The sequence below is a fragment of the Alosa pseudoharengus genome, unplaced genomic scaffold (assembly GCF_046254945.1).
Source record: "Alosa pseudoharengus isolate Yale_2024_CS ecotype anadromous, Long Island Sound unplaced genomic scaffold, YU_APseudo_1.1 YU_APseudo_1.1_scf_11, whole genome shotgun sequence".
Taxonomy (NCBI): domain Eukaryota; kingdom Metazoa; phylum Chordata; class Actinopteri; order Clupeiformes; family Clupeidae; genus Alosa; species Alosa pseudoharengus.
In genome coordinates this window covers 973,582-999,152 of record NW_027468576.1, presented here as the reverse complement: position 1 = coordinate 999,152, position 25,571 = coordinate 973,582, and the positions used below count along the sequence as shown (strand labels likewise).

Below are 25,571 nucleotides of genomic sequence, written 5' to 3'. Positions count from 1 at the left end.
ACCTACATAAATTCAAATATGCTTTATTGGCACGACACACCATATGATGCATTGCCAAAGCGTTCACAGTAATAATAATAATTAAAGAAAATACAAATACAAAATGATATAAACATGTACAAACATTACAAACATTGTTACACTTCCGTCACACACACACACACACACACACACACACACACACACACACAGCACGTCACAACCATACAAGACCATTGTCTGTACACGTCCATAGGAAAACCAAGACAGGACAAAACAAAACAAACAGGAGACATGGTGTAATAGACTGGGGCTGGGGAGCAGTGTTATGTTGAAGGGTGGAGGTAGTGGGGTGATTATCTTAAGTAATGCCTTCTCTCAGGTTATGGAGTGAGGACACATAACTGGCTGCCAGTATGCATGTGCTGGTGTCCACACCCAAAACTACAGCAAGTTTTTTCTGTTCCTCCAGTTTTGTGAAGTTGGGAATGATGTTGTTCAAAATGGTGAAATATTTGTCTCTTTGGGACCGATATTTGTCACAGTGTAGCAGAAAGTGCACCTCTGACTCTACCTCCCCTGTCATACAGTGACCACATGTCCTTTGCTCTTTGGACAGCCATGACTTCTTGTGCCTGCCTTTCTCTATGGCTAGACTGTGGTCACTCAGCCTGTACTTGGTGAGGATCTGTCTGCTTCGTATCTCTGACAGTGTGGAGATACTCTGCCAATTGATAGTCTTTTCGTATGCCAATGTAACATTCTAGTTTGTGTTATAATTTTGTTTCTTTCTTCCAGTGTTCCAAATAAGAATTCTTGTTGTTCTTGTTAATTTGGTTGATTCTGATTGGTGGTTGGGAAGCAGTACTGGTCTGGACAATTTGTGGGTTAGGGGTTATTGGGTTAGTTAAATCTGAGACCAACTGACATAGGGGACTGGGTTTAGGGATGGGGATTCTTTTTCCAGACTATCGCTACAGCTGTCCAAGGCTTTTGCGGCGTTTTGCATTGCTTGACGCTGTTCCCTTGTTGGTTTGGAATTTGGTCACCTGTCTGATCAATGAGTTCAGGTCTATGGCTGTTTTCATCATCAGGTGTGAACGGAATTATTTTCACAAATGCAGGAGTAGAAAATACCTGTCTTCAATGTAGGTTATACCCTGAATACTCAGATCCTATGGCCATACAGTAAATCCTCAAATTATGGCCGAGATTATATTCTCTATAGCCGGGCCTCTGATAATAGCCAGGGGCATTGTTTATTCGAACAAATAAAGGCCAGGGTAATAATTGCCATGTGGGCTAGGCCTATTGGTCCACTTTTTTTATTGTTGATTTTTTTTTTATTGTTACGGTTTGATTCATATTCGTAATAAACCACACAGGAAGGAATAGGCCTACACACCTCTCTCTCACACACACGTGTGCGAATGTGTAGCCTATGTTGTTACATTTGCAATGAGTTTAATTTAGCCTAATTTTTGGGGGGCAAATGTTTAAATACAAAGTAAAATAAATGATAGTTTTGGCTTTGGAAAGTAATTGTTTCACTCATTATACAAATAGGCGCTGTTAAGGCTGTGGCAGGTTAAAGCGGCATTGGGCTTCTTTTGGGCTTCTTTTTGAGGTGAGAGTTGCTTATTTGTCTCGCAAGAGTTGGCAACACTGGACCAGCGCGAAATCATTTCCAACCATGTTTCCAACCGGGGACAACACGCGAACCCTTTCCTCCAAACAATGTTTTTTATATAGTTAATAGCAGTTATTTCAGGAGTAATCGTGTAAATAATAGTGTTTTGGTATTGAATGTTATATTTACCATCGTGTATTTTATATCGTGTGTGTGAAACCGGTTAACGTTAACGTTAGCAACATTGTGCAGTGCTTCATATCTGACTGCCATCCTGATGCATGGACCGGTGCATGGTCTGCTCTTGGACCACCATATTCAGTTTATTAACTTGCTGTGAATTATTACACAAAATGTTCATTAAATGTACGAAGAAGTATTTCTAGGTTAATGATTGATGATATGGCTCGTACAGTATGAAGGCTACAGTAGCCTAGCTAATGTTAACTAGCATTACCAACCTCCCTGCAAAACTCACCACACAACTTCGTAGGTTTGATAGGTCTTGTCCCTCATGCTGGCCCTTACAAAACCCACAAGCTGACCCTCGACACACAACAGTCAATAATGTGACCCGATTTAAAGTGGTTTTCACCCCTTTGGACACTCTTGATGTCGTCCTTGAAACAGTGAAAGATTCACGGGGGCATGGACGGTTTGCTAGTTCTAACCATTTTACTGCAGTGTCGTAGCATCCAGCCTGTGCTATCAGCTAGCTAGCTAGTTCAAAGGTTTAAGTACTTAATGGGGATATACCGGGCTTTTCAAGCCTCGACTAAGTTGATGTTTCATATAAACAACAATTCATATTCATAGAAACAACAAGGTCACTAAAACATAATATATTTCATACCTGTGTTGCAGCATGTAGGCTAATGTTAGCAGCATTATAATGACATTCTAATGTCTGAAAGGCTAATTATTAGCCTGTCGGCTAACTGAAAAGTTAAGTGTTCAAACTAGCATTTCCAGTGTTCTATTTGATGGTGTATTGGCCCTGACTAAGTTCGTGTTATATATAAACCACAATCCTTGTTGATACAAGTACCAATATTCGTCAAGAAAGTTTTTAATCACATTAAGAATTTCGCCATAGGCAGTAAAAGACTCCGCCATCTTTGTCAATAATTTTCGCTGATAAAGTTTCAAACTATGACCTTAACGGCCTTTCCACCAATCAGAGGCATCACTGTGGGATTGTGGGTAATGAAGTACTTATCCAAGACATCCTGAATAAAAGACATTTATCTCAAAACAAGGTTAGTGCCCCGTGAACTTTTGGAGTCTATATGAGCATACACAATCGCTTAGTACAGCCGTAGCTGGTTTTGAGTCTACCATGTGCAGTTAAGTTTTTATGGCTTATACCCGAATTGTCAATGGAGAAATTGCATTGAATTCTTACTTCCAGAAACTCCTGTGGGCGGGACTGTGATGCTCAGCCAAATTACTCTGGGGGGGGATCGTGCAGGAGACACTGTGCAGGCAGGAGTCAGCAGGATCCGTGTATACAGCCCAAAGATGAGGGCAACTAAGACACCTTAAAAAATGACGCAAACGGGTTTGTAAAGAGCAAAACATGAAGAGCGGAAAGAGAAGATTGACCTGGGTGTGATCTGGAAAACATTGTTAGAAGGATGCGGTGACCAGTGTTTCCCACAGAATTGAATTCCAATTGTGGTGGTTGGTTTGCAATTTAATACAACCTGGAAAATCATTGTGTGGTGGTCAATGTTGATATTGTGGTAGGCCGCTACAAATAAGTCAATGTATGGGAAACACTGGGTGACCCCATGGGTGGTGGCACCAATCCAGGGAAAGAGGGGTGAGGGAGAACCAGGACGCGGTCCCTGGCTGGGGAAGAGACACGGGCACGAACGCGGTTCACGCTACACGCTGGTGTAGGGGAGAGTGGGGTGAGTTGTGCCAGTTTTTACTTAAAGTGACTTAAAGTGACTAAAGGGAGGCCATGATAGCAATGCTTCCAACTACAATATGAACATATATTTCAGGATGTGGTGCATCTCTGGGAACAATCACTTTCGATCTGAAATATAGTATTTAAGAGATATAGCTTTCTGAAAAAAAGTGGTCTTGTGGCACAACTTGCCCCCGGTGCGGGGTAAGTTGTGCCTTTGAAGAGAATCCATTGGGGTAAATTGTGCCATAGATTATTGAAGTAAAACAGTATATTTTGATCTCAGACACAGTAATGCTTTATAAAAGCTAGACAAATTCAATACAAAATTACTTATTTAAAGTTATTTTACAACATCAAAGGCCAGTTTTCTACAAGCCTATTGCGCCACATGAGCACATCAAAGGTCATTTTCCGTTGCCACACCATTTCATCCATGTTGTAGATCTTGTGTGGAGGGAAGTCATACCTGAAATGAGATTAAAGTTTTGTTGATCAGAGAAGTTTACAGCAGATTTAGGTGGTTGGATGTGGTTGTGTAGATGTCAACTCTGCTACTACCTAGAGATGATGTTCCCCCTCTCCTTCCCAGGCTTCCTGGTCAGTGTGTGTGTGTGAGAGAGAGAGGGAGAGAGAGCATGTGTGTGTGAGAGAGAGAGAGAGAGCATGTGTGTGTGAGAGAGAGAGAGAGAGTCCTGTACACAGGAGTGTCTTTCTGGGGCTGACATGTCAAAGCCATATGATTACCTGTCCATCACTTTAGGTTATCAAATAACTCCCCCACGTTGTGCCTATTAATGGCAGTAGCTCTACCAACAGAGGTTGCTTCAGAAGTGCGGCATGACAAATGACGGCGTGCTTTAAAGGCTCCAAACCAATCACATCCTAGAAAATATTAAAAGTTTATTAGTATTATTAGCATATCTCTTAAATTGTCCCTTATTGAGCCCTTGAGTCCCTTGTGTTTAGATAAGTTGAAGCTATACGCTCTAAATAAGTACCCAATTTTGCTTCTCTTATCTGCATGAGCATTCCTGGGAAATAATTGATAAACTTCCCTTTTACTTCTTTCCCTTTTTATTAATAAATGCACATAACCAAACCTGCTTTTTCCTCTCTGATCCAGCTGGCAGGGATATCGATGTCATTTCTTTTTGCGTACTCAAGAGCAAGTTCACAGCATTTCATGGGACTTAGACCGTGAAACATTACTGCTAGTGCCTTAATATGTTCTGCCAGCTCCTTCTCCAAACAGTATGCCCTGCCTGTCTTCTTATAACTCTGTAGCATGATGGTATATTTCTATTTTTGGTCTAAAATTAAGACTGTCACATAGTTTTAGTGATAAAATGTAAGGATAAAATGCACAATTACAATAAAATAATGTTTAAAACATTTATAAGTGGGGGTGAGTTGTGTCACTGGCACAACTTAACCCAGGCCCTTTGGCACAAATCACCCCAACCCCACCATTTTGGAAAAAATGCATCATCCATCAGATTTGAGCTAACATCATGCTAGCTGTATAGACTCATAATGTAGCTTACCAAAGCACTAAAACATGTGTGAAATCTTTTCAAACTTGTCTATAACTGTTTTGACACAACAATCAAAAAAACATGATCATAGAAATTTTACTTTGAAAGGCAAAAAACAGTTTTTTCAACTTAAATGTGCTTACCTGTCATGCAATGAGGCTCTCTTCTTTGCAGGATGAGTGAAATGGCTGTGTCTTCAAAAATGTGTGGTCACATGACCCAATTTTTTCTATAGTTTCCTAGAAATAGGGGGTGGCACAACTTCCCCACTGGCACCAATCACCCCACTCTCCCCTACCTGTGCTCCCATGGTCAGCTAGGGAAGGCTTTAATATGCTGGCACTCAACACAGAGGAAGGCGGAAAAAAAAAAAACTCCCAAACACTTTAAAGGAGAAAAAATTCCTTCCTTGCCCTCTTAGCAATGAGCGACAGAGCAACAGCTCCTGTGCATCAGCTGCCTTACAGCCAAAGCCGGCATTGAGGTGGGGGTAACTGACCTCAACTCCGCATCTCACACACACTGGGACTCCATATTTGTGCATGTCTGGATCAGAATGATACCAGATTGTTGCGGCACAGAATCTGGCCGAATGACAGTTCAGCTTGGTGTACATTAAAGGTTAGCATCATGAACACCGCAGCGCAATGCATATTAAACTGTTCTCATCACAAATCAAACGCCGATATTCTTCAAACAGGCAAAGTGGTAAGCAGTCAGCAACATGTAGATGCGTTAGCTGTAGAACGCAGCTGAGTTGGTTAGCTGTTTGTTATGTAGGTCTACTACTTATCTTTAATGAGATAGAAACTCGTAAAGTTATTATTAAAATCATGTAGCAGGAAATGGCCTACAAGCTAAGCTAGAACCCACTGCATAGCCCACGGTGACACACAAACTGACTAGCAGGAGTAGGCTATAGTCAATAGCCTACTAAAATCAAAACAGTAGGCTAGGTAATTTTAGCTAACGTTATACAATTACCCTTGGCAAACGGCAGCAGTTTGTAGCCTAGTACCAACTTCATGTGTAGGCTAACCATTAGCCATCTGCAATGAGGGAAAGCTAGTTGCTTGCTAAAACAAACAAAGTGGCAAGAGATGTATGTAACGTTAACGTGTTAGAAGTTACAAGCTGGGACCCACGCAAATCACGGAATACAGGCACATTGGCTACTGAAGCAAATTTGAGTGACAAACAACTTAGGATAGACAACACGTTGGTTAACACAATTCCAAGCAAACTTTACCAAAGAACCACGAAGGACTGGAAGCCTGATTTATCAGAAATGTCACGTCTATATAACATGGCCGCTTGCAATGCTCAAGTGTGATTCACGGGATATTTAGCCTACACTGACTTCAGTTCACCCTATGCCTCCAGACAAGCAGTAGCCTAGTGGCTACTCCATGAGCCTGTAACTATTAACACAGCCAATGTGACCGAAAAGTTGTTAGCTAAAAACAGGCAAATAGCAAAACAAGTGTCTTCATCTAGTAGGCTATACATGTTTGTGACATGTATCTCAACATTCAGCAGGAACGAGTGGGCTTTACAACCAGCTCTAATACAAAGCAACAAGATAAGAACTACCTCCCTCCAGTAGTTTCCCATGCAACCTAGACCATGATCGTCTGTAACAGATAATGGGCAGCAAGTTCTGCTTGACACAAGCGAGCAAACCGGTAGCCACTGCGAGCGGAGTAAAACCGATGGTGCAACTCCCCGCGCCGGCGGCGGGGATTCTTTAGCTAAACGGCCCTAAACCGTTTCCCATGCATTTCCAATGGTAGTCCTAAACCACTACGGATGTAATATTATTTTGGCCGCCACTTCCTTTTTGGCGCTGTTTTGCGGGTTTTTTTAGGCCATTTCCGGTCTCCTAAAATCACTACGGATTGGCGGCCATCTTTGATTCATTTGTTGTGGTCGGCGTTACCACTGATCTATACTGTTCTTTATAGATCAGTGGGCGTTACCCATAGATATATACACTAGATGTCGCCTTGACTACTGCTGTTCATTGGAACGAATGCGTCAATCGAGACGCCATCTTGCTTCAGTGATCCACTCCTCTATAATGCATTAGCGTCAATCTGGGCAAAGATCTAGCGAAAATAAAATCACCATAAATCGTCAAAATCTCAAGCAATTATCTAATTTTTTGGGTTGTTCCAACTGACAGGCATGTATTTATGGTTGAGTCTACAGAAAACTAAGCTTAAGACGATAATAAAGATACATTTTACCCGTCTAGCCCCATAGACTCCCATTCATTCTGCACTAGCTAGCGGCGGCCCCTAGAGGAACAATGAGTAAACTGCAACCAGGTTCGATACAATGAAAGTAAACAGGCTCTTCGTAGACAGGCTCTGGTTGAGGCCACATACCCCTCGTCTCGTTTACTCATGTAAGTTGTAATCTCACCAGAAGTTGCTGTAGATCTGTAGAACATTTACCTCTGCTACTACATAGGCTACGCCAGTCGTTACTTTTATAATCATGGGTCAGTGCCATGGGCAAACGAGATGTAGCTGAATTCATAAATGACAAAGCCATGAGAAAGGTGATTTTCTTACGTTTCAACAACAAAGAAGCCGATCTGCCATCATTGTGAGAAGTTCCCAAATTTGTCGCTAATCGCTAAAAAGGTTTTCTATCGCTGGGGATGGCCAAACGTCGCTAAATAGGTAACGCTGACAATACAGGAGAACTAGTTTAGCGATTCAGATCCATGTACAAAGATGGCGGCGGTGTTGACGCATGCTGAGAAGCAGAAGGCGACATCTAGTGTATATATCTATGGGCGTTACCAATGACAGATATCGGACTTACTTTTTACTCTCAGGTAAGTTTGGTCTAATTATGCGCTATCCAATGAATGAAACTCGATATATTTTTGGATCATTTGTCTGATATTCATGATTTTACGTGATAATATCTTGTTAGCGCCGTACTGACACAAATTTTCTGCGACGAATTGGCTAGGCTAGCACCGCTTGTTTACATTAAAATAGCTAGGTTCGATCTCTCTGAAATGCGTTTAAAATGCGATCAGACTATTGATTTTACACATTGAGACCTTGGGGAATGTACTACTACTGTGTGGACTCGAAATGTAAAGGTTAAATATGTTTTAGATGCGTTAGAATATCAACCGCGATTAGAATGCTAAATGCATTGAAAATGAATGAGCTACCAATCGCCACTGTAATGACCTGACGATCACTGGAAATACTTTAAAAACGTGACCAGACACCCTAGCTCACTTCTTAAGAGCATAGAGATGGTGTTACAACAGTTTGGAGTTGGAATTTGAGGTGTAGATATGCTTTAGAAGTGTAAACATGTCAACCGGGAATTCCATGCTAAAAACAGAGTGATGAATGAACTATTTTTGTTTACTACTTTTACGAGGGCTGAGGGTCTCTGTAAATGTATTTAAGCCCTCATCAGATCATCTGGCTAGCATGTTTAGACCCTCTAGATGTATTTACTACAGTGTGGAGTCCAAATTCGAGGTCTAAGTATGCTTTAGATATGTAAACAGAACACCTGATTTTTTAACGTGTGTTAATGAGTACACCACTATCAAACTAATAGTGATGGGCTATTATTACAACTCCAGGGATCTGTGTGTGTCTTCAAAATGGATTCTGTATGGTGTGATTTAAATTGTTTGTCTTTTCCTCGTAGAAAGTTGCATCTGTGCCCTGCCCCCCTTTAGGTTTGAGCCCTCGTCCTCCCAACTGACCCCGTGGCCCTCCGCTGCAGCAGAACTGGCCCTTGAGTACCGCCAGAAGGGGACCACTACCTAGAAGATCAAGAGGGTGGACAGGGTGTACATGGAGGCAAGGGACACAGTGGCACTGAAAGGAGGTGACCCCAGAGCGTGATGTGCGTAGGATGATGGGTCGGGCGCTGATACAGCTGTGTGAGCTAAATCAAAGGATACTCTCTCAATGGTAGGTCAAATGTTTTAGCTGCTCAGTCCCTGTTATTTACAATAAGACCAGACAGTGCATGAGGAGACACTGTCATTACATTTTGAGGCCCCCGACACACCTGGCACCCCCACTGCACCTGAGACCTTTATTTCCCTGGGAAGCATCCAGGAGCCCTCCAAGCCCACCTAGGGAAAGTTCAGGTGGAGGTTCAGCTGCACAAAGCAGACAGCCCCCACCACCACCCAGGAGTGCCTGGTTCCTCAGGAGGAGTCCACCAGCTGCCTTCCCTTCATAAAAAATCTGAGGAGACTTCTTAAAAGGAACAAATGTTTTAGCACAACGCTGTGGTCATATTCAGTTACCCGCTTTAAGGACTGTACATAAATGGTGACATTTAATTATTTGTACAGGTCCGTGAGAACACAGAGGGAGACAGAAAGGACTGTGGTGGCACCTTGACCAGGCAATGCAGACGGGCTCAGCAGGGTCGACCCAGAACCCAGCAGCATCGGCAACGTATCGTCCAGCAGCAGTGGACCCACAGCCCAGCAGCAGTGGCGGTGTAGCGTCTGACAGCAGCGGCCGGTTCTGCAGTGGCGGTGTATCGTCTGACAGCAGCCGACCCAGGGCCCAGCAGCATCGACAGTGTATCGTCCAGCAGAAGCAGACCCAGGGCCCAGCAGCAATGGCGCTGTATCGTCCAGCAGAAGCAGACCCAGGGCCAGCAGCAGTGTCAATGTATCGCCCAGCAACAGCGGACCCAGGGACAGCACACACACGCGCTGCCACGGCTACACAATGCGCACACAAACACATCAGCACTCTACTCTCCCTCTCTCACACACACACCTTTTGATTTTGTTTGGTTGTTTTTTGTCATCTTTTACTCATGATACTAGCTACCCAGCTAACTCCTCGAACACACTACGGCATACACAAACACACACACACACACACACACACACACACACACACACCCATCCACTCTCATACCACACCACTACTGCTCTGTACACACTGAATCAAACACGCCTTGAACTCTCACTCTCACACACACCTTTTAATTGTTTTGTTTTACAGTCTTTTTTTGCAGTGTTACTATGCCATAGAAACCCTGTATTTCACATTCTCACTGCATCCTCCACACTACACACTTACTGTACATGCACCAGACTTCCTCACACATTCTGATGGTCATAGGTATTCATCACTCACTCCTCAAACACACACACACTTCATCATCCATCAACTCAGACATTCATTCAGATCTCCCTATACACTGCAACAACAAAGCCACACACAGTCAGACACACCTTGAAACATACACACACTTTATCCATCAGATCTCCCTAAATCCACTGAATCATCCACACATTACACTAGACACACACACACACACACACACGCATGCCCTTGCACCTTTTTCTAACACCTTATATTGACTTTAAAACACTTTTATTTAGAATGTTATGTACACATTTTCAGTGATAACAGGATTTTTCTTGCAATACAATGTTTGAATGGCCTACTGTTATGATCCACATTAATCATTCAAGCACTTATGTGAAATTGTAAGTTTAAACTAATAAAGTTGTCCTCCATAGAGGGGGGGTGGTGGTGGGCCAAAATAGTTTCATAGCAGTATTGCTTTATTCTCACTTGAATTGTTTGTACTTGTTACCATCTGTGGTGGAGTGCTACCAGCACCCCATAACTAATGTACATGATTATTCATAAATAAAGTTTATTTCATGAAAATTCTGCCTGTGACTTTTACATTGAAATGATCTCACCATCAGTACCTATCAACAAGATAAAATATACTATTAAACACTGTCTCAATCATGGATAAAGGAAGGATGACATTATAATATACATTATATGACTATACATTATAAGACTTTATTTTACATTATAAGACTTTATTTTATAATATAATACAAAGTTCATGTTAAGGGAAATAAAAAATACAGGACATTAAAATATTGGAGGAAAGCTCTTCCAGTATGGAGAGGGGACCAATTTGTTTACCCTGCATCTGTAAGACAAATGGAGAGAAAGGGAGGGGTAGAGAGAAGACAGTCTCAATACAAACACTCAGCAATCAGGTCTTTTAGAATTGTTCACATTTTAAAAGGTATTTCAAGAGTTTTTACAACATTTACACTCATTTCTACATTTCTACATACTCGTTTTTACTCGTTTTTACATATTCGTCATATATTTTGAATGCTTCTGTCGCGATTCGAACCCGCGATTTCGGTGGAAAATTGACACGATAATGATATGCGCACGTCAGATTAAGGCTTCGATTTGATTGGCTGTTTCTCCGTTACACCTATTCACGGCTGGCCCCCGCGGGTAGACTGCGAATAAATAACCTGACCGATTGAAGAAGGAGGCGTGGCAAATTCCGTCACGCTCCTCCCGAACTTCCGTTTGTAAAACGCCATTTATGGATGCTTTTGACTAAACTAGTGAGCTAATAACTACAGCACACTTGCCATACACATATCAACCATAAAACAGCTGACTGATGAAATTTGGAAGAATATTTGGGGACAATGTAGTGGAAAAGATGTTTGACTTTTTCAAGGGGATTTCATCCCTAGACCAGTAGGCCTATAGTGTGATGCCATATCATTAAAATATAACTGCCAAGGGATTTTCTTGTTATTTGTATCAATATGTCGGTTCAATTATGGAGTTGACATTTTCTGTCATGTTATGGTCATGGTAAGAACATGCTTTTCATCTTGTACGCCAGACTATATAGAATGTGGATGTGAGCAGCCACAGGGAGCAAGTGGAGGGCAACAGGCAGTGGACTAACAAGTACTAGAGCAGACACGTGGCCGTGTTCTGGAACATGTGTGTTCACATGCAGGCAGACCTATTAGGCCCACTCTGCCCATTATGAAATCAAATATAGTCTTTTTGACATCAATTTTATTGATTTTGTCGCCCGGATTATACGTGTGATAGGTCATGTGGAATCAAGAGTACACACATACACTGTATGCATTTGACCTGAGCATACATGCATGCAGAGACAGTTCGGCTGCCCTATAGTATACTGTACTGCAGGGTTTGACAGTTTGTCCTAGACCATAGAATGACTGTGATAATGTAGTGGTGCGGTGTGTTCACAACCAGGTATATGAATACTAGCAAAGACCCAAAGGGATAAAAGCTCAAACTCAAAGATTAGAACGAATAATGTCTGCATACAACACATCAGCCTTGTTCTACCAATACACATTCCTTGTGTTCACTGTGGTCAGGAACCATTCCAGTGAATTCAAATTGGACTTAGACACAGTAAATGAATGTTGATCCAAACTGAAAATGATGTAATCAGCTAATCATATACAATGATATACTAGAAGTGTTATTTTTATGTTAATATGTTTCTCACTGAGGTTTTGAAGCAGTTTGGCGAAATGTCTGCTTTTTCCACTGGCAGATGATCAGAACTGAACAAAACTACAGAGACAATGAGTAAAACATCTTAAATGGCATATGGCAACCTTATTCAAAAAGCTTTGTAAAATACTGATCTAAATGTGGCATCTTTGATGGTTTCCATGTTGTAGTTGCCAAGATGACACCAGAAGATTAATAAGAGAAACTAAGAAATTTAAAAAGGAGCAATATTCATCATCACAGGCATGTCTTTGGGGCTGGCAGTGAGCAAGCTACTCTAATTTTAGGAATATTCATATACATATTATCTGCAATATTAAGCCATCAGCTCCCCACTGCCTCTCTTAAGTGCAAAATCATGGGCCAAATATGTGGAGCTCCTGGAACCCTCTTATTTTTTATCATTACAATATCTAACATATCACTGTTTATATTACAGTACATTAATACTGTACCTACTTTGTGCTAAATTGCTTATGTTACAGTATTAATCCACTTTGTAAATAGAGAATATACTCTATAAAAGAATATCTTTACTTCAGTACAAAAAAATATTCAGAACTAAATAAAAACCAGAGACAATCTCCTATCGTCCTTCCATATTATGTCGTAAAAAGCAAAAGAACACTTGCCTCTAATCATAATCCTTCCCCACTGGATTACCTGGTATGACAATTATACTATATAAAAAATAAGACATTAATTATTCCAGTGAACAAAAATGACCATCACTGGTGAATGTGCCTTATATTACCATGTTTTCTTAATGTAGAATTACTCTATAAATCATGGAAAACATAATCATAACCAATATAGTTAGTCTAATTGTGACCTCTACGTGTAAGGGTAGGCCAATTCATCACCACACTATGGTTTGGCCATTGTGTTCCTTCTACAGTACAGAAATGAGTTGACCTCAAAACGAGGGGCTTTGGCTATGTGGGAGATGTTCAGCAATCTGTCGCCAGTGGTACGGTGCCGAGTCAGCAGGGGCTAACAGACGCCTGCACTAATGAGGGGGAAGATGGCTCACCTTGTCACTCAGATCCCGAGAGACATAGAGCAGCACGTCACGAGCCACATCTGCAAAACACTGTTCCTTGGACACCTGTGGCCAACCCAACCAAAGAGACATATGTCTTAATGTAGCCTTTGATAGCAATAAATGTATGGTTAAAATGGATAATAATTTAACTTCAAGACTACTTTTAGTTAGCCATGTAACCCTTCATGGTTTTAAACAAAGACACCATCCCCTCCCCCAATGGAATGCTAATGTGCTGGTTACTTACACAGGACAAAGGATATTACCTTGATATAATGTATCCATGTGTCATGAAATGTAAATGTATTCATGTTTGGTATCATTCTGATAGTCTCCTTACAAGGATTGTAATGATTTGATTGTGAGAATGTTTGGAACATTCTATAAGTGATATTTCTGATATATATGATATCTCTCCTCATGCTATTCTGATAAGAATTGATAGGTGTGAAGTGGGTGTGAGTAGGTGTGTCTGATGCCAACTGGAGAACCAATCATGTGGGATTGTTTTTGGCGCCATTTTCTTCTTTGTTTAAAGCATTTAAAAAGTAACTAAACTGCAAGGTTTGTCAGATTTTAGATTTTGGATTGTCAGACTAAGGATGTAGCGGAAGAGAGGAGGAGTTGGCTACAGGCCAACCTAGGCCTTTCAGGCCTGGGCTAGGCCTACATAGACCATAGACCTTTTTTTTGTACCCTCTCAGCTTGTAAACAGAATAAACCTGATTCCTGAGTATTTCCTGAAGTTTGCCAGTCTAAGATTAATATTAAGTAATTATTCACCACAATTACTTTCACCTTTCAAGTCAAATGTTATAAGCTAATATGATATGCCCTTAGAAAACCCTACTTCTTACCAAAGAATACAATACATTATTTTTAAAAAGTGTATAGCGGAGAATGAATGCTTGGAAAACAAACAAACTGGGGCATTCCCTTCCCACCCAATAAAATGAACCTTCAAGCTTTATGCTGAATAAGTGTGTTAGTCTAGGTTGTGATCTATGACTATCCAGAATGAAGACACATACAGATGCACATAAACAAACACACCTGGTAAGCTGTGATGTAGGCCACCGCCAGCTGGGCCTGGTCGTACAACATCTTCTCAAAGTGGGGCACATGCCAAGAGGAATCTGTGGAGTAACGGTGAAAACCCTGAGAAAACAGAGAAGGAAGGGGAGGGAGAGAGAAAGCACAAGAGATGGAGGGAGAGTCTTATTGAAAGTACAAAATGAAAGTAAAATAGGAGAAAACATCAGTCAAAGTTTAAAAAATCTAGAACTTTTATAGATGGTGTATAGTACTGTAATACTATAATATAATACCCTTGCATTGGGGGTAACAAGGACAATATTTCACATTCTATCATTGTGAAATGATTAAATATGTTAAATTGATAAGATCTCATCACAGTTCAAACAATTCAAGTGTAATTGTCTTCAAGCTATTTAATGCATAATACTTATGAGCCTGAAAAACAATCATCAAAGCCATTAAAAATATGTTCCTTGTTCTCATCTGTGTTTACTTAAAAAATAGTACTATCCACACACTCCACACTTCTATGCAATCATAAGTCATAAGTTCTCTAGCCATCTTTAAAGGTTGTATCAGTGATTGCAGGCCCAAAAAAGGACCAAACATAAATGATCACATTCATCTAATCTTTCCTAACGATCCGCTAGCTGCCTGCCCCATAAGCAGGCCGTTAAAAAAATGTGTCTCTGTAGGCAGCCTAGGCTCTGAGATCTGCACACAAAAACAATTGCTAACAACAAGTGTTGCCAAAATAAAGTGTTCCAACCAATAACCAACGAGATGCGTGTTCAGGAGAGTTTCAATTGCACGGGAGGGAGGGGGAGGGAGTAGCGAGCTTTTTTTGTTTGTTTGAACGTCAACAGAAGTGACGTTACCCCGCCATCGCTGATACAACCTTTAAAGCTCACTTCACCCTGGATGGCCCTTAAATCCCACCTAGATCTAGGAAGCCAGTGAAGATGCTGAGTACAGTCTTCAACTGCAGCCTCTGAGATTCATTCCGACATCAACCAAGGAGCTCAAAGCTTGGCTTGTTCAGGTGAATAAGTCAAACCTGCCTGAAAGATTCAAATCCTGGATTTAGCAACATGGCATACAGCCTCACATTCTCTGGTCTCTGTATCATGATGCTGTATCAAGTACAGATATTAGAGCAGTGAAAGACCTTGGAAAGAAAAATCACCATCTACCTTCGCAGGTGGCTCAGCTTGTCGTAGAGTCTTAACAATGCAGTAACAATGCAGCAACATTCTGAAGCTTCCATTCACCAGCACTGCAGAGGAGCTGCCTGAAAGCCCAGGGAGAGGGTTGCTATCATGATCCCAGCATGATCCCAGCAGCAGAGTGGTAGAAAAGCCCTATCTAGGGTTGCACCAATACTGGTATCGAATATTGTATCGGTGTGAATATACTCATACTCATATATGATAGAAATACTGCCTTATTGATAACTCATATCGCAAAGTACCCATATGTACAGTAAGTATTACTCATACTCGGTCTAAAAATAGTGGTATTGGTGCATTGCTAGCTCTATCCATATTCCTAGCCCCGACAACATCTCATCCTCTGAGAGCAATGCTTCAAAACAACTGGTTATGGTGAAACTGACAGGAAACTGACAGAACCTGAGAGGACCACATGGAGGAAGCATTCAAGAGAAAGCATACAAAGTAGCAGAATCTTCTGGGCCAATGGTGGAGACAGGGATGGCGAGCTAGCTGCAAGCCTGTATGAGTGGGTTGCAGAGTCTTTGTGAGTCGCTCGCTCTGCAGAGCATTTGTACTGCTTGGCATCACAGAGATAGAAAAAAGAGGAGTCATCACATCCACCTCTGAGGCCGCAAAGAGAGGGTCCAGTTGCTTCTGGATCAAGAGGATTGATCTGTGGATCACTGCTACTGTAATGCAATTTGGAGAGTGATGGTCCCTGACTGGGTATGATGTTGCAGGACCCGAGACACCCAATGAGCATCACTGAAGATGTGCCCAAGTGCATCCGCAAAACATGAATAGGAGCTCCAGCTAAGTGACTACTAGAACATCAAATTGTACTGCCGTTCAAAAGTTTGGGGTCACTTAAAAATGTCTATACCACTCTACTATAGACAGAATAGCAGCTGACTGCTTCTTCCCTACATGTTTCCTGCATAGTTTTGAGCTATGTTTTGACCACTTTTTGGATGAAATTGTCTCCAATCAAACACGTCCACAGGGTGAGGCATGGCACTGCAAATCAGAGTGAAAGCCTTCTTTCTTCAAGATTCCTTTTACTCAGTATAGTTTCCATTTTACTGCCACCATAGCACAACCAGACCATTCCCTCCACCATGCTTGACACTTCTCCAGCATCTGGTTGGTCACTAATGTTCTTCTTTGTGATCAGAACAGCAGAGCTTTGTCCGTGTATAAAAAAATGTTCCTGTCTTCTTTTACCAATCTTCATCTTTTCTTTACTTTTCTCTTTTTGGCTAGTCTGAGATATAGGGTTTTTTTTCTCTGTCTAGAAGATTGGCATCCTGAAGTCACCTCTTCTGTTAACACTGGTGTTTTGGTACTATTTACCAAAGCTGCCAGTTGAGGACCTGTGATATGTCTGTTTTTCACTGGACAGACTAATGTCAAGCATTTGTTCACTGGGGCCTCCCAAATCCTTTCCAGTTTATGCTTTTCTGTGGAGGGAGTAGCACACAGCGATGTATGAGATGTTCCGTTTCTAGGCTCTTTCTCACATGGAACGTCCTTCATTTCTCAGAGCAAAAAGAAAGTTTCAGAAGAAAGAAGAAAGTTCTTTGTTTCTGGCCATTTTGTGCTTTTAATCGAACCCACAACAAATTATGCTCCAGATACTCAATTCATCTAAAGAAGGACAGTCGTATTGCTTCTTTAATGAGGGCAACAGTTTCAGCTGTGCAAACATAATTACAAAAGGCTTATCTAATGAACAGTTAGTTAGCCTTTTAAAATTCTAAACTTGAGCCCCATTTACACACAAGATAAACGCTAAAGTTGAATCAGCAAACACTGCACCTGCAATGTAGTGCGATACACACTTTTCTTCTGTGTGAAAACAAGCCAATTGGTAAGCGGGTTTGAGAAGGGCAAGGGGGGGGGGGGGGGGATTTACCCGCTATACTAATATGAGACATTTTTTTGAGACATTCAGCCTTGCTTCAGGCAATGTTCGTGGCATGTTTCTTGGTTGCAAATTAATGTTAGTTGCTAAACTGTGCTTTTGTTAGCTTGCATTGTTCACAATATCTAGCAGATGCTACTTAGTTTAAAACACTCTTGAATACATCTTTAAAATTAGAGCTTACAGTAGAGCCACAGTGCTTCAATCACAGCATAAGCAATCTTAGGTGTCTTGAAAGGCACTTTATACTGTATATAAAATGCATTATTATTACTATTATTATAAGGGAAAGGGTTAAAAGGATGCTTGTGCAGCTCTGCTGCTTGGTCAGTTCATAAGCACACTAGTAACTGCCACTGGTTAAGAAATACAGTAGCTAGCAAAGATTGGAGATACATAGCAAAGATTAAATCTCGCAGTCATACAACTTCAATGGAGAGAAGTGAAGCCTATTTGAACCAGTTTCCTGGGCATCGTTTATATCACAAGCTCAGTTTGGTGACATAGACGTGACATTGAACAACAGACTGTCACACAGTCACTCATCTAGCCCACACCCAGAATATTAAGAACGTGCTTTGAGTTAAAGTGCAGCTTTTGGAAGGTAATTTGTTCCAACATAGTGCTAATCCAACAAAACATCACTTAATATTTTTTTTTTTTCCGAATACTTTCTAATTCTCTATAGCTTTAAATGAAAAAGCCCGTAATAAATACAATTTAGAAAACCATTTATTACGGGGTCATAGAGTGAGATACAAGGTAAGGTATCAGTCGTACGATGTTTTATTTCTTTGGAAATAAACTGTGGTCACATAAAGGCTTAAAACGCGTTAGATGTAAAATTATTAGATGTCAAAGTGACGTCCAAATGAATGGGGTCAATGGAATGCTAACTGTAAGTGGTCATTTATCAACCTCAGACCCTACCATTAGTGGTATCCTTTCTGAACGGTCTACCCTTGGCAATAATAGCTAGAATAGTTTGTAGCAAAGATAATACACCTGACCTTGCATGTTTACTCTTGAAAGATTGCAGAGACGTGAACCCGTTAAATGCCTTCGTGTGACAACTGTCACCTGAGACCTGTTACTTTATCATTACGGGGGAGCGTGTGAGAACGCAAAAAAATGATGATTTTTTTCTCTTTTCTTTTCTGAGTGAGGCTTTGTATTAGCAGACAGAGTGCGCCTTTGGAACATAGGATGGATGGTAGCTAATAAAAGGCCTCTGTACACTTACACCTACTGTACATATATTGCATTAAGAATCAACCATTCCTGTTACAATGGTCACTTGCAACATTCATGTCTACACCATACTACTGATTGATCAGGTGCTATTTTAATGGCCAGAAAATGTGGCTTTTTCTTCAAAACAAGGAGATTATAAAGTGACCCCAAACATTTGAACAGTAGCATAAGGTGAGGTAATATGCATAGCATCATCTCAGCAAATCTCAGTAGTGTGGCTCAAAAAAATTGTGTTGTGTTCATTATGAAACAGTATCTAGAAGATTAAGACTGCACATAGTTTTCATTTTATCCACTAGTACCACAGATCATATTATGGTGACAAACGTGTAAGATATAAAGGATGCCTTTTAAAAAGGTGGAGAGTGGAGAGCAGAAGAGTGGGGCATAATCTTGAAACAAATAAAGATGATCCAGTCCAATAAGACTTACGCATTATGTCATTGCCTAAATCATTGCAATACCATACTTGTGCTGGTTCTCTCTTCTATCACTTGGTGGGTGCTTTTTAGATTTTGCAAGTGCTACTCTTGCCCCATCTGCTGGCAAGTTAGTTTTGGTTTCCTAAATTGACAAAAATGACAAATAATCAAACTGTGGGTAAACTCATTAAGTATGAAAAGGCAAAAATGTCACACCCTTCTCATTTTAAAATGGACTTTTATGCTTTGACTGTATGTATGAGTGTCTGATGGTACGTCTGCCCTGAGTTTAAATTTGCTGTCTTTTTTGTAGTTGTTGTAATACTTCACCTTACATTTCAGATTAGTGAACTGTACATGTTGTGATCCATGTGATGTTTTGATTACCTGTGCCACGTGGTCATGGACGCCCCCGAGTGCCATCATACGAAGAGTGTGCAAGGCCATCTCCAAGGCCTCCACGCCCTCAGAGGTAGTGCGGTTCTCCGCCCAGAATGACATCAGGAACATCAGATTCACTGTGAAGTAGGAGAATTCATGTGCCATCAGTGCCTGCAGTCAAACGTCTGCTCAGTTTCCTTCAAATTGTCACTATCTGGGACTGAACAAATAAAACATGCTGATATAATGTAGCTATTTTTAATAACTTGGTTACCTGGTGAAGGGAACTTAGGTGCTTCTCTAAATCCTTCATAGTCTTCATCATAGGAATGAGCCAACTGTTGGAAACATCTGTTGGCAACATCAGGGCCTGAGGGACCTTCATTAGCTGCAATGGTGGTTCCCTTCCTGAGGGCCTCTAGTGCTCTCTCCCCACTGGACTCTAGCGCCTCTCTGTTCCCCTGCCACTACAGCACATACCACAGAAAGACAGTATGAGGAAAATAAAAACTATGGCTACTCGCTAGTGTTACAAGCTACTGCAAGTTTATCTACTCAAACATAGTATGACACAGGGCCGTAGTCACCATAGACATTGAGGGGGACGTGTCCCCCCCCCAATATTCAAATATGACCAAAATGTCCCCCCCAATATTCGGACATAGAAAAATACAGAAAGAATAAAGCGCTATACTAGGCCTACAGGAAACCAACACGTATCTGAAATGTAATCAAACGTAAATAACGCACAAATTAGTGACCTATGGTTCCAGAGTAGCCTACACCCCTGAGTGGTTTGTCCTGGTGATTTTCCGTTTTTCGTTAGTGGCGTGCGCTATCAAAAGCTTCCATTTACTGCACCCTACTGCGGTGAGGTAGGGCTGTCAACAATATCGCAAAAGCTACCGGAACAATTTTCACAAAACTTCTTGGAAAGGTAAGGAAATCCCATACATGTTTGGAGCGATCAGACTGAAAGGGAACATTTTCCATATTGTAGCCTATTCTCGCAATGATAGCGAAAATGAAACGTTTTCAGAGGGGCAAAAAAGGGCATTTTCCACTATAGAATTTCACAAGTGGGGTGTCATTGGAAAGGGGAGGAAGTGTAGTTTCAGAATGTGGTGAAAGATCCCTTGCAAAATCCTTCATGGGATATTTGTCCCTGTTCAAGTGTTGAAATTCTGCAATTTCACAAATACATATTATATTTTCAGAGGGGCAAAAAAGGGCATTTTCCACCATAGAATTTCACAAGTGGGGTGTCATTGGAAAGGGGAGGAAGTGTAGTTTCAGAATGTGGTGAAAGATCCCTTGCAAAATCCTTCATGGGCTATCTGTCCCTGTTCAAGTGTTGAAATTCTGCAATTTCACAAAATATATACTGTTTTTAGAGGGGCTAAATATCCAATTTTCCACCATAGAATTTCACAAGTGGGGTGTCATTGGAAAGGGGAGGAAGTGTAGTTTCAGAATGTGGTGAAAGATCCCTTGCAAAATCCTACATGGGATATCTGTCCCTGTTCAAGTGTTGAAATTCTGCAATTTCACAAATACATATTATATTTTCAGAGGGGCAAAAAAGGGCATTTTCCACCATAGAATTGCCCCCCCCCCCAGTGTAAAATGAACAAAATTATTGAATAGAAAAAAACATAACACAACATGTATCAAAAGATCCAGCACAGGAAAAAAAAAAAAAACTACATAATCTGCCACCCTCTACATAACCCCCCCCCCCCCCCCCCCTCTAAATTACCAAATTATTTAATAGAACACAAAAGGCAACATTTCTCAAAACATTCGGCAGTGGAGTCAACAGAAAAAAGATATACAGGCTTTTGAATGTCTGTGAACAATGCCTGTTCATCTGCAACAGGCACATGCCTGTGTTATCGCGGATTTGCGGTCAACACTGGCCCCTTGTGGACGAGGTAGAAAATTGCATTATTTAAGGTGGAACAGAAACTTAACTCCCCCGCGATCTGAAAGTGGTCTTCCCCCGCGGAAACGAAAGTGGTGCCAAGTTCAGCCTCGTGTGACAGCGGTGGTCACGTCATGAAGCAGGATTAAAACCTGCTACGCTGGCACAATGCTTCAAGTGCTTTGCACAGCGACGACCAGTCCATTGTGCTACGGGAGCGCTGTTTAATGTCGTGCTCGGTGTTCTATCCATTATGACAGTCTCGTGACGGTGCCCGTAGCGTGCGTCGGTCAAAGGCCCTCGTTCTCGTAAAAAAAAATGTTTTTTATTTTTCCGGCTGTTGCAATTGATATCAGTGGTTAATATGAGTGCCCTCAGTAAACAGCACTACAGACAGACAGCAAACAGTCACGCAATTGGCTTCTTAAGAGATCGCGATTGCACTGACTAGGCTACCGGACACCGGTAAAATTAACGGGAGACGGCGTGACAGCGGTGGTCACGTCATGAAGCAGGATTAAAACCTGCTACGCTGGCACAATGCTTCAAGTGCTTTGCACAGCGACGACCAGTCCATTGTGCTACGGGAGCGCTGTTTAATGCCGTGCTCGGTGTTATATACATTATGACAGTCTCGTGACGGTGCCTGTAGCGTGCGTCGGTCAAAGGCCCTCGTTCTCGTAAAAAAAAAGATTTTTATTTTTCCGGCTGTTGCAATTGATATCAGTGGTTAATATGAGTGCCCTCAGTAAACAGCACTACAGACAGACAGCAAAGAGTCACGCAATTGGCTTCTTAAGAGATCGCGATTGCACTGACTAGGCTACCGGACACCGGTAAAATTAACGGGAGACGGCGTGACAGCGGTGGTCACGTCATGAAGCAGGATTAAAACCTGCTACGCTGGCACAATGCTTCAAGTGCTTTGCATATCGACGACCAGTCCATTGTGCTACGGGAGCGCTGTTTAATGTCGTGCTCGGTGTTCTATCCATTATGACAGTCTCGTGATGGTGCCCGTAGCGTGCGTCGGTCAAAGGCCCTCGTTCTCGTAAAAAAAATGTTTTTTATTTTTCCGGCTGTTGCAATTGATATCAGTGGTTAATATGAGTGCCCCTCAGTAAACAGCACTACAGACAGACAGCAAACAGTCACGCAATTGGCTTCTTAAGAGATCGCGATTGCACTGACTAGGCTACCGGACACCGGTAAAATTAACGGGAGACGGCGTGACAGCGGTGGTCACGTCATGAAGCAGGATTAAAACCTGCTACGCTGGCACAATGCTTCAAGTGCTTTGCACAGCGACGACCAGTCCATTGTGCTACGGGAGCGCTGTTTAATGTCGTGCTCGGTGTTCTATCCATTATGACAGTCCCGTGACGGTGCCCGTAGCGTGCGTCGGTCAAAGGCCCTCGTTCTCGTAAAAAAAATGATTTTTATTTTTCTGGCTATTGCAATTGATATCAGTGGTTAATATGAGTGCCCCTCAGTAAACAGCACTACAGACAGACAGCAAACAGTCACGCAATTGGCTTCTTAAGAGATCGCGATTGCACTGACTAGGCTACCGGACACCGGTAAAATTAACGGGAGACGGCATGACAGCGGTGGTCACGTCATGAAGCAGGATTAAAACCTGCTACGCTGGCACAATGCTTCAAGTGCTTTGCACAGCGACGACCAGTCCATTGTGCTACGGGAGCGCTGTTTAATGCCGTGCTCGGTGTTATATACATTATGACAGTCTCGTGACGGTGCCTGTAGCGTGTGTCGGTCAAAGGCCCTCGTTCTCGTAAAAAAAAAGATTTTTATTTTTCCGGCTGTTGCAATTGATATCAGTGGTTAATATGAGTGCCCTCAGTAAACAGCACTACAGACAGACAGCAAACAGTCACGCAATTGGCTTCTTAAGAGATCGATCGCGATTGCACTGACTAGGCTACCGGACACCGGTAAAATTAACGGGAGACGGCGTGACAGCGGTGGTCACGTCATGAAGCAGGATTAAAACCTGCTACGCTGGCACAATGCTTCAAGTGCTTTGCATATCGACGACCAGTCCATTGTGCTACGGGAGCGCTGTTTAATGTCGTGCTCGGTGTTCTATCCATTATGACAGTCTCGTGACGGTGCCCGTAGCGTGCGTCGGTCAAAGGCCCTCGTTCTCGTAAAAAAAAATGTTTTTTATTTTTCCGGCTGTTGCAATTGATATCAGTGGTTAATATGAGTGCCCTCAGTAAACAGCACTACAGACAGACAGCAAACAGTCACGCAATTGGCTTCTTAAGAGATCGCGATTGCACTGACTAGGCTACCGGACACCGGTAAAATTAACGGGAGACGGCGTGACAGCGGTGGTCACGTCATGAAGCAGGATTAAAACCTGCTACGCTGGCACAATGCTTCAAGTGCTTTGCACAGCGACGACCAGTCCATTGTGCTACGGGAGCGCTGTTTAATGTCGTGCTCGGTGTTCTATCCATTATGACAGTCTCGTGACGGTGCCCGTAGCGTGCGTCGGTCAAAGGCCCTCGTTCTCGTAAAAAAAATGTTTTTTATTTTTCCGGCTGTTGCAATTGATATCAGTGGTTAATATGAGTGCCCCTCAGTAAACAGCACTACAGACAGACAGCAAACAGTCACGCAATTGGCTTCTTAAGAGATCGCGATTGCACTGACTAGGCTACCGGACACCGGTAAAATTAACGGGAGACGGCGTGACAGCGGTGGTCACGTCATGAAGCAGGATTAAAACCTGCTACGCTGGCACAATGCTTCAAGTGCTTTGCACAGCGACGACCAGTCCATTGTGCTACGGGAGCGCTGTTTAATGCCGTGCTCGGTGTTATATCCATTATGACAGTCTCGTGACGGTGCCCGTAGCGTGCGTCGGTCAAAGGCCCTCCTTCTCGTAAAAAAAAAGATTTTTATTTTTCCGGCTGTTGCAATTGATATCAGTGGTTAATATGAGTGCCCTCAGTAAACAGAACTACAGACAGACAGCAAACAGTCACGCAATTGGCTTCTTAAGAGATCGCGATTGCACTGACTAGGCTACCGGACACCGGTAAAATTAACGGGAGACGGCGTGACAGCGGTGGTCACGTCATGAAGCAGGATTAAAACCTGCTACGCTGGCACAATGCTTCAAGTGCTTTGCATATCGACGACCAGTCCATTGTGCTACGGGAGCGCTGTTTAATGTCGTGCTCGGTGTTCTAAGAATGCCGACTCCACTGTCGCATTTCCCAGCCAGGTCCATGATAGGCTTTTTGTCACTGCTTCCAAAAATGTCTCCCTCTTGATAAAGCAGTTTAATACCCGTGCTGTGTTGCGCTCACTAAAGGGCGATTCTTAAAGTAGTCCTAGCCTACATGATCCAAAGCACTATCTCCGTTGCTCGAGTTTATCATTAGCACTGGACAATATCGGAAAATATAGGAAATGCGACATGTCAGTTTGGCCCTTTATGGTTTCTGCAATTTAGATTAACAGATCATGCATTCAGCTTGGGTCATCCTGCGGTCATACGAAAAACCTTGTATTTTCCATTAGGCCTATATTCCCAGATCTATCTTGAGACATTTTACTGGATTTCTTATGCAGCAGTGTCTAAAAACCCTACTGATCGAGATTTATGCTCATTTGGCGTTGCAGGAGTCGTGGTAAATATATCGGTGGCACTCATTGCAACGGTGTCCGAGTGTGCAGAATCCCTTTTCATCGCGCAGTTTGCGCACATAATCAACAGTAGCATAGTTGACACATGTCATGTTTCATTTTGAGTAGTAAGTGTTCAACATCAGTGTTCAATATGGATTTAATTTCAATCATGCATAATAATATTTAGATTTTTTTATGTGAGGGAGAGAACTCAGTTGGGGGGGCACACTGGCCTGTTTGGACGGGCCTGGCCCCCTATGGCCCG

At 42.2% G+C, this 25,571-nt stretch overlaps 1 protein-coding gene and 1 long non-coding RNA gene across 3 annotated transcripts in view; both read right to left on the bottom strand.

Annotated features, from left to right (window-relative positions):
* Nucleotides 1-7: 7 nt before the first annotated feature.
* On the bottom strand, nt 8-6,831 carry LOC143116564 (uncharacterized). Its single transcript, XR_012985858.1, has 3 exons — nt 5,209-6,831; nt 4,275-4,412; nt 8-3,996 (listed from the first exon to the last, which is right to left on the bottom strand). It is a non-coding gene; the product is annotated as an uncharacterized LOC143116564 (long non-coding RNA).
* Nucleotides 6,832-10,638: 3,807 nt separating this feature from the next.
* LOC143116560 (spermatogenesis-associated protein 20-like) overlaps nt 10,639-25,571 on the bottom strand; it is a 163,442-nt gene continuing 148,509 nt past the window's right edge. Inside the window, exons 2-6 of one of the 2 annotated variants that reach the window (XM_076277739.1) lie at nt 19,991-20,183; nt 19,723-19,853; nt 14,537-14,641; nt 13,472-13,546; nt 10,639-11,050 (exon numbers count right to left, since the gene is read on the bottom strand). In XM_076277739.1, the coding sequence (XP_076133854.1) occupies nt 10,964-11,050; nt 13,472-13,546; nt 14,537-14,641; nt 19,723-19,853; nt 19,991-20,183 (591 nt within the window). In that variant the 3' untranslated portion in view covers nt 10,639-10,963. Of the gene's footprint in view, nt 11,051-13,471; nt 13,589-14,281; nt 14,642-19,722; nt 19,854-19,990; nt 20,184-25,571 lie in introns of both variants that reach the window. The other variant, XR_012985852.1, reaches the window with a different exon arrangement.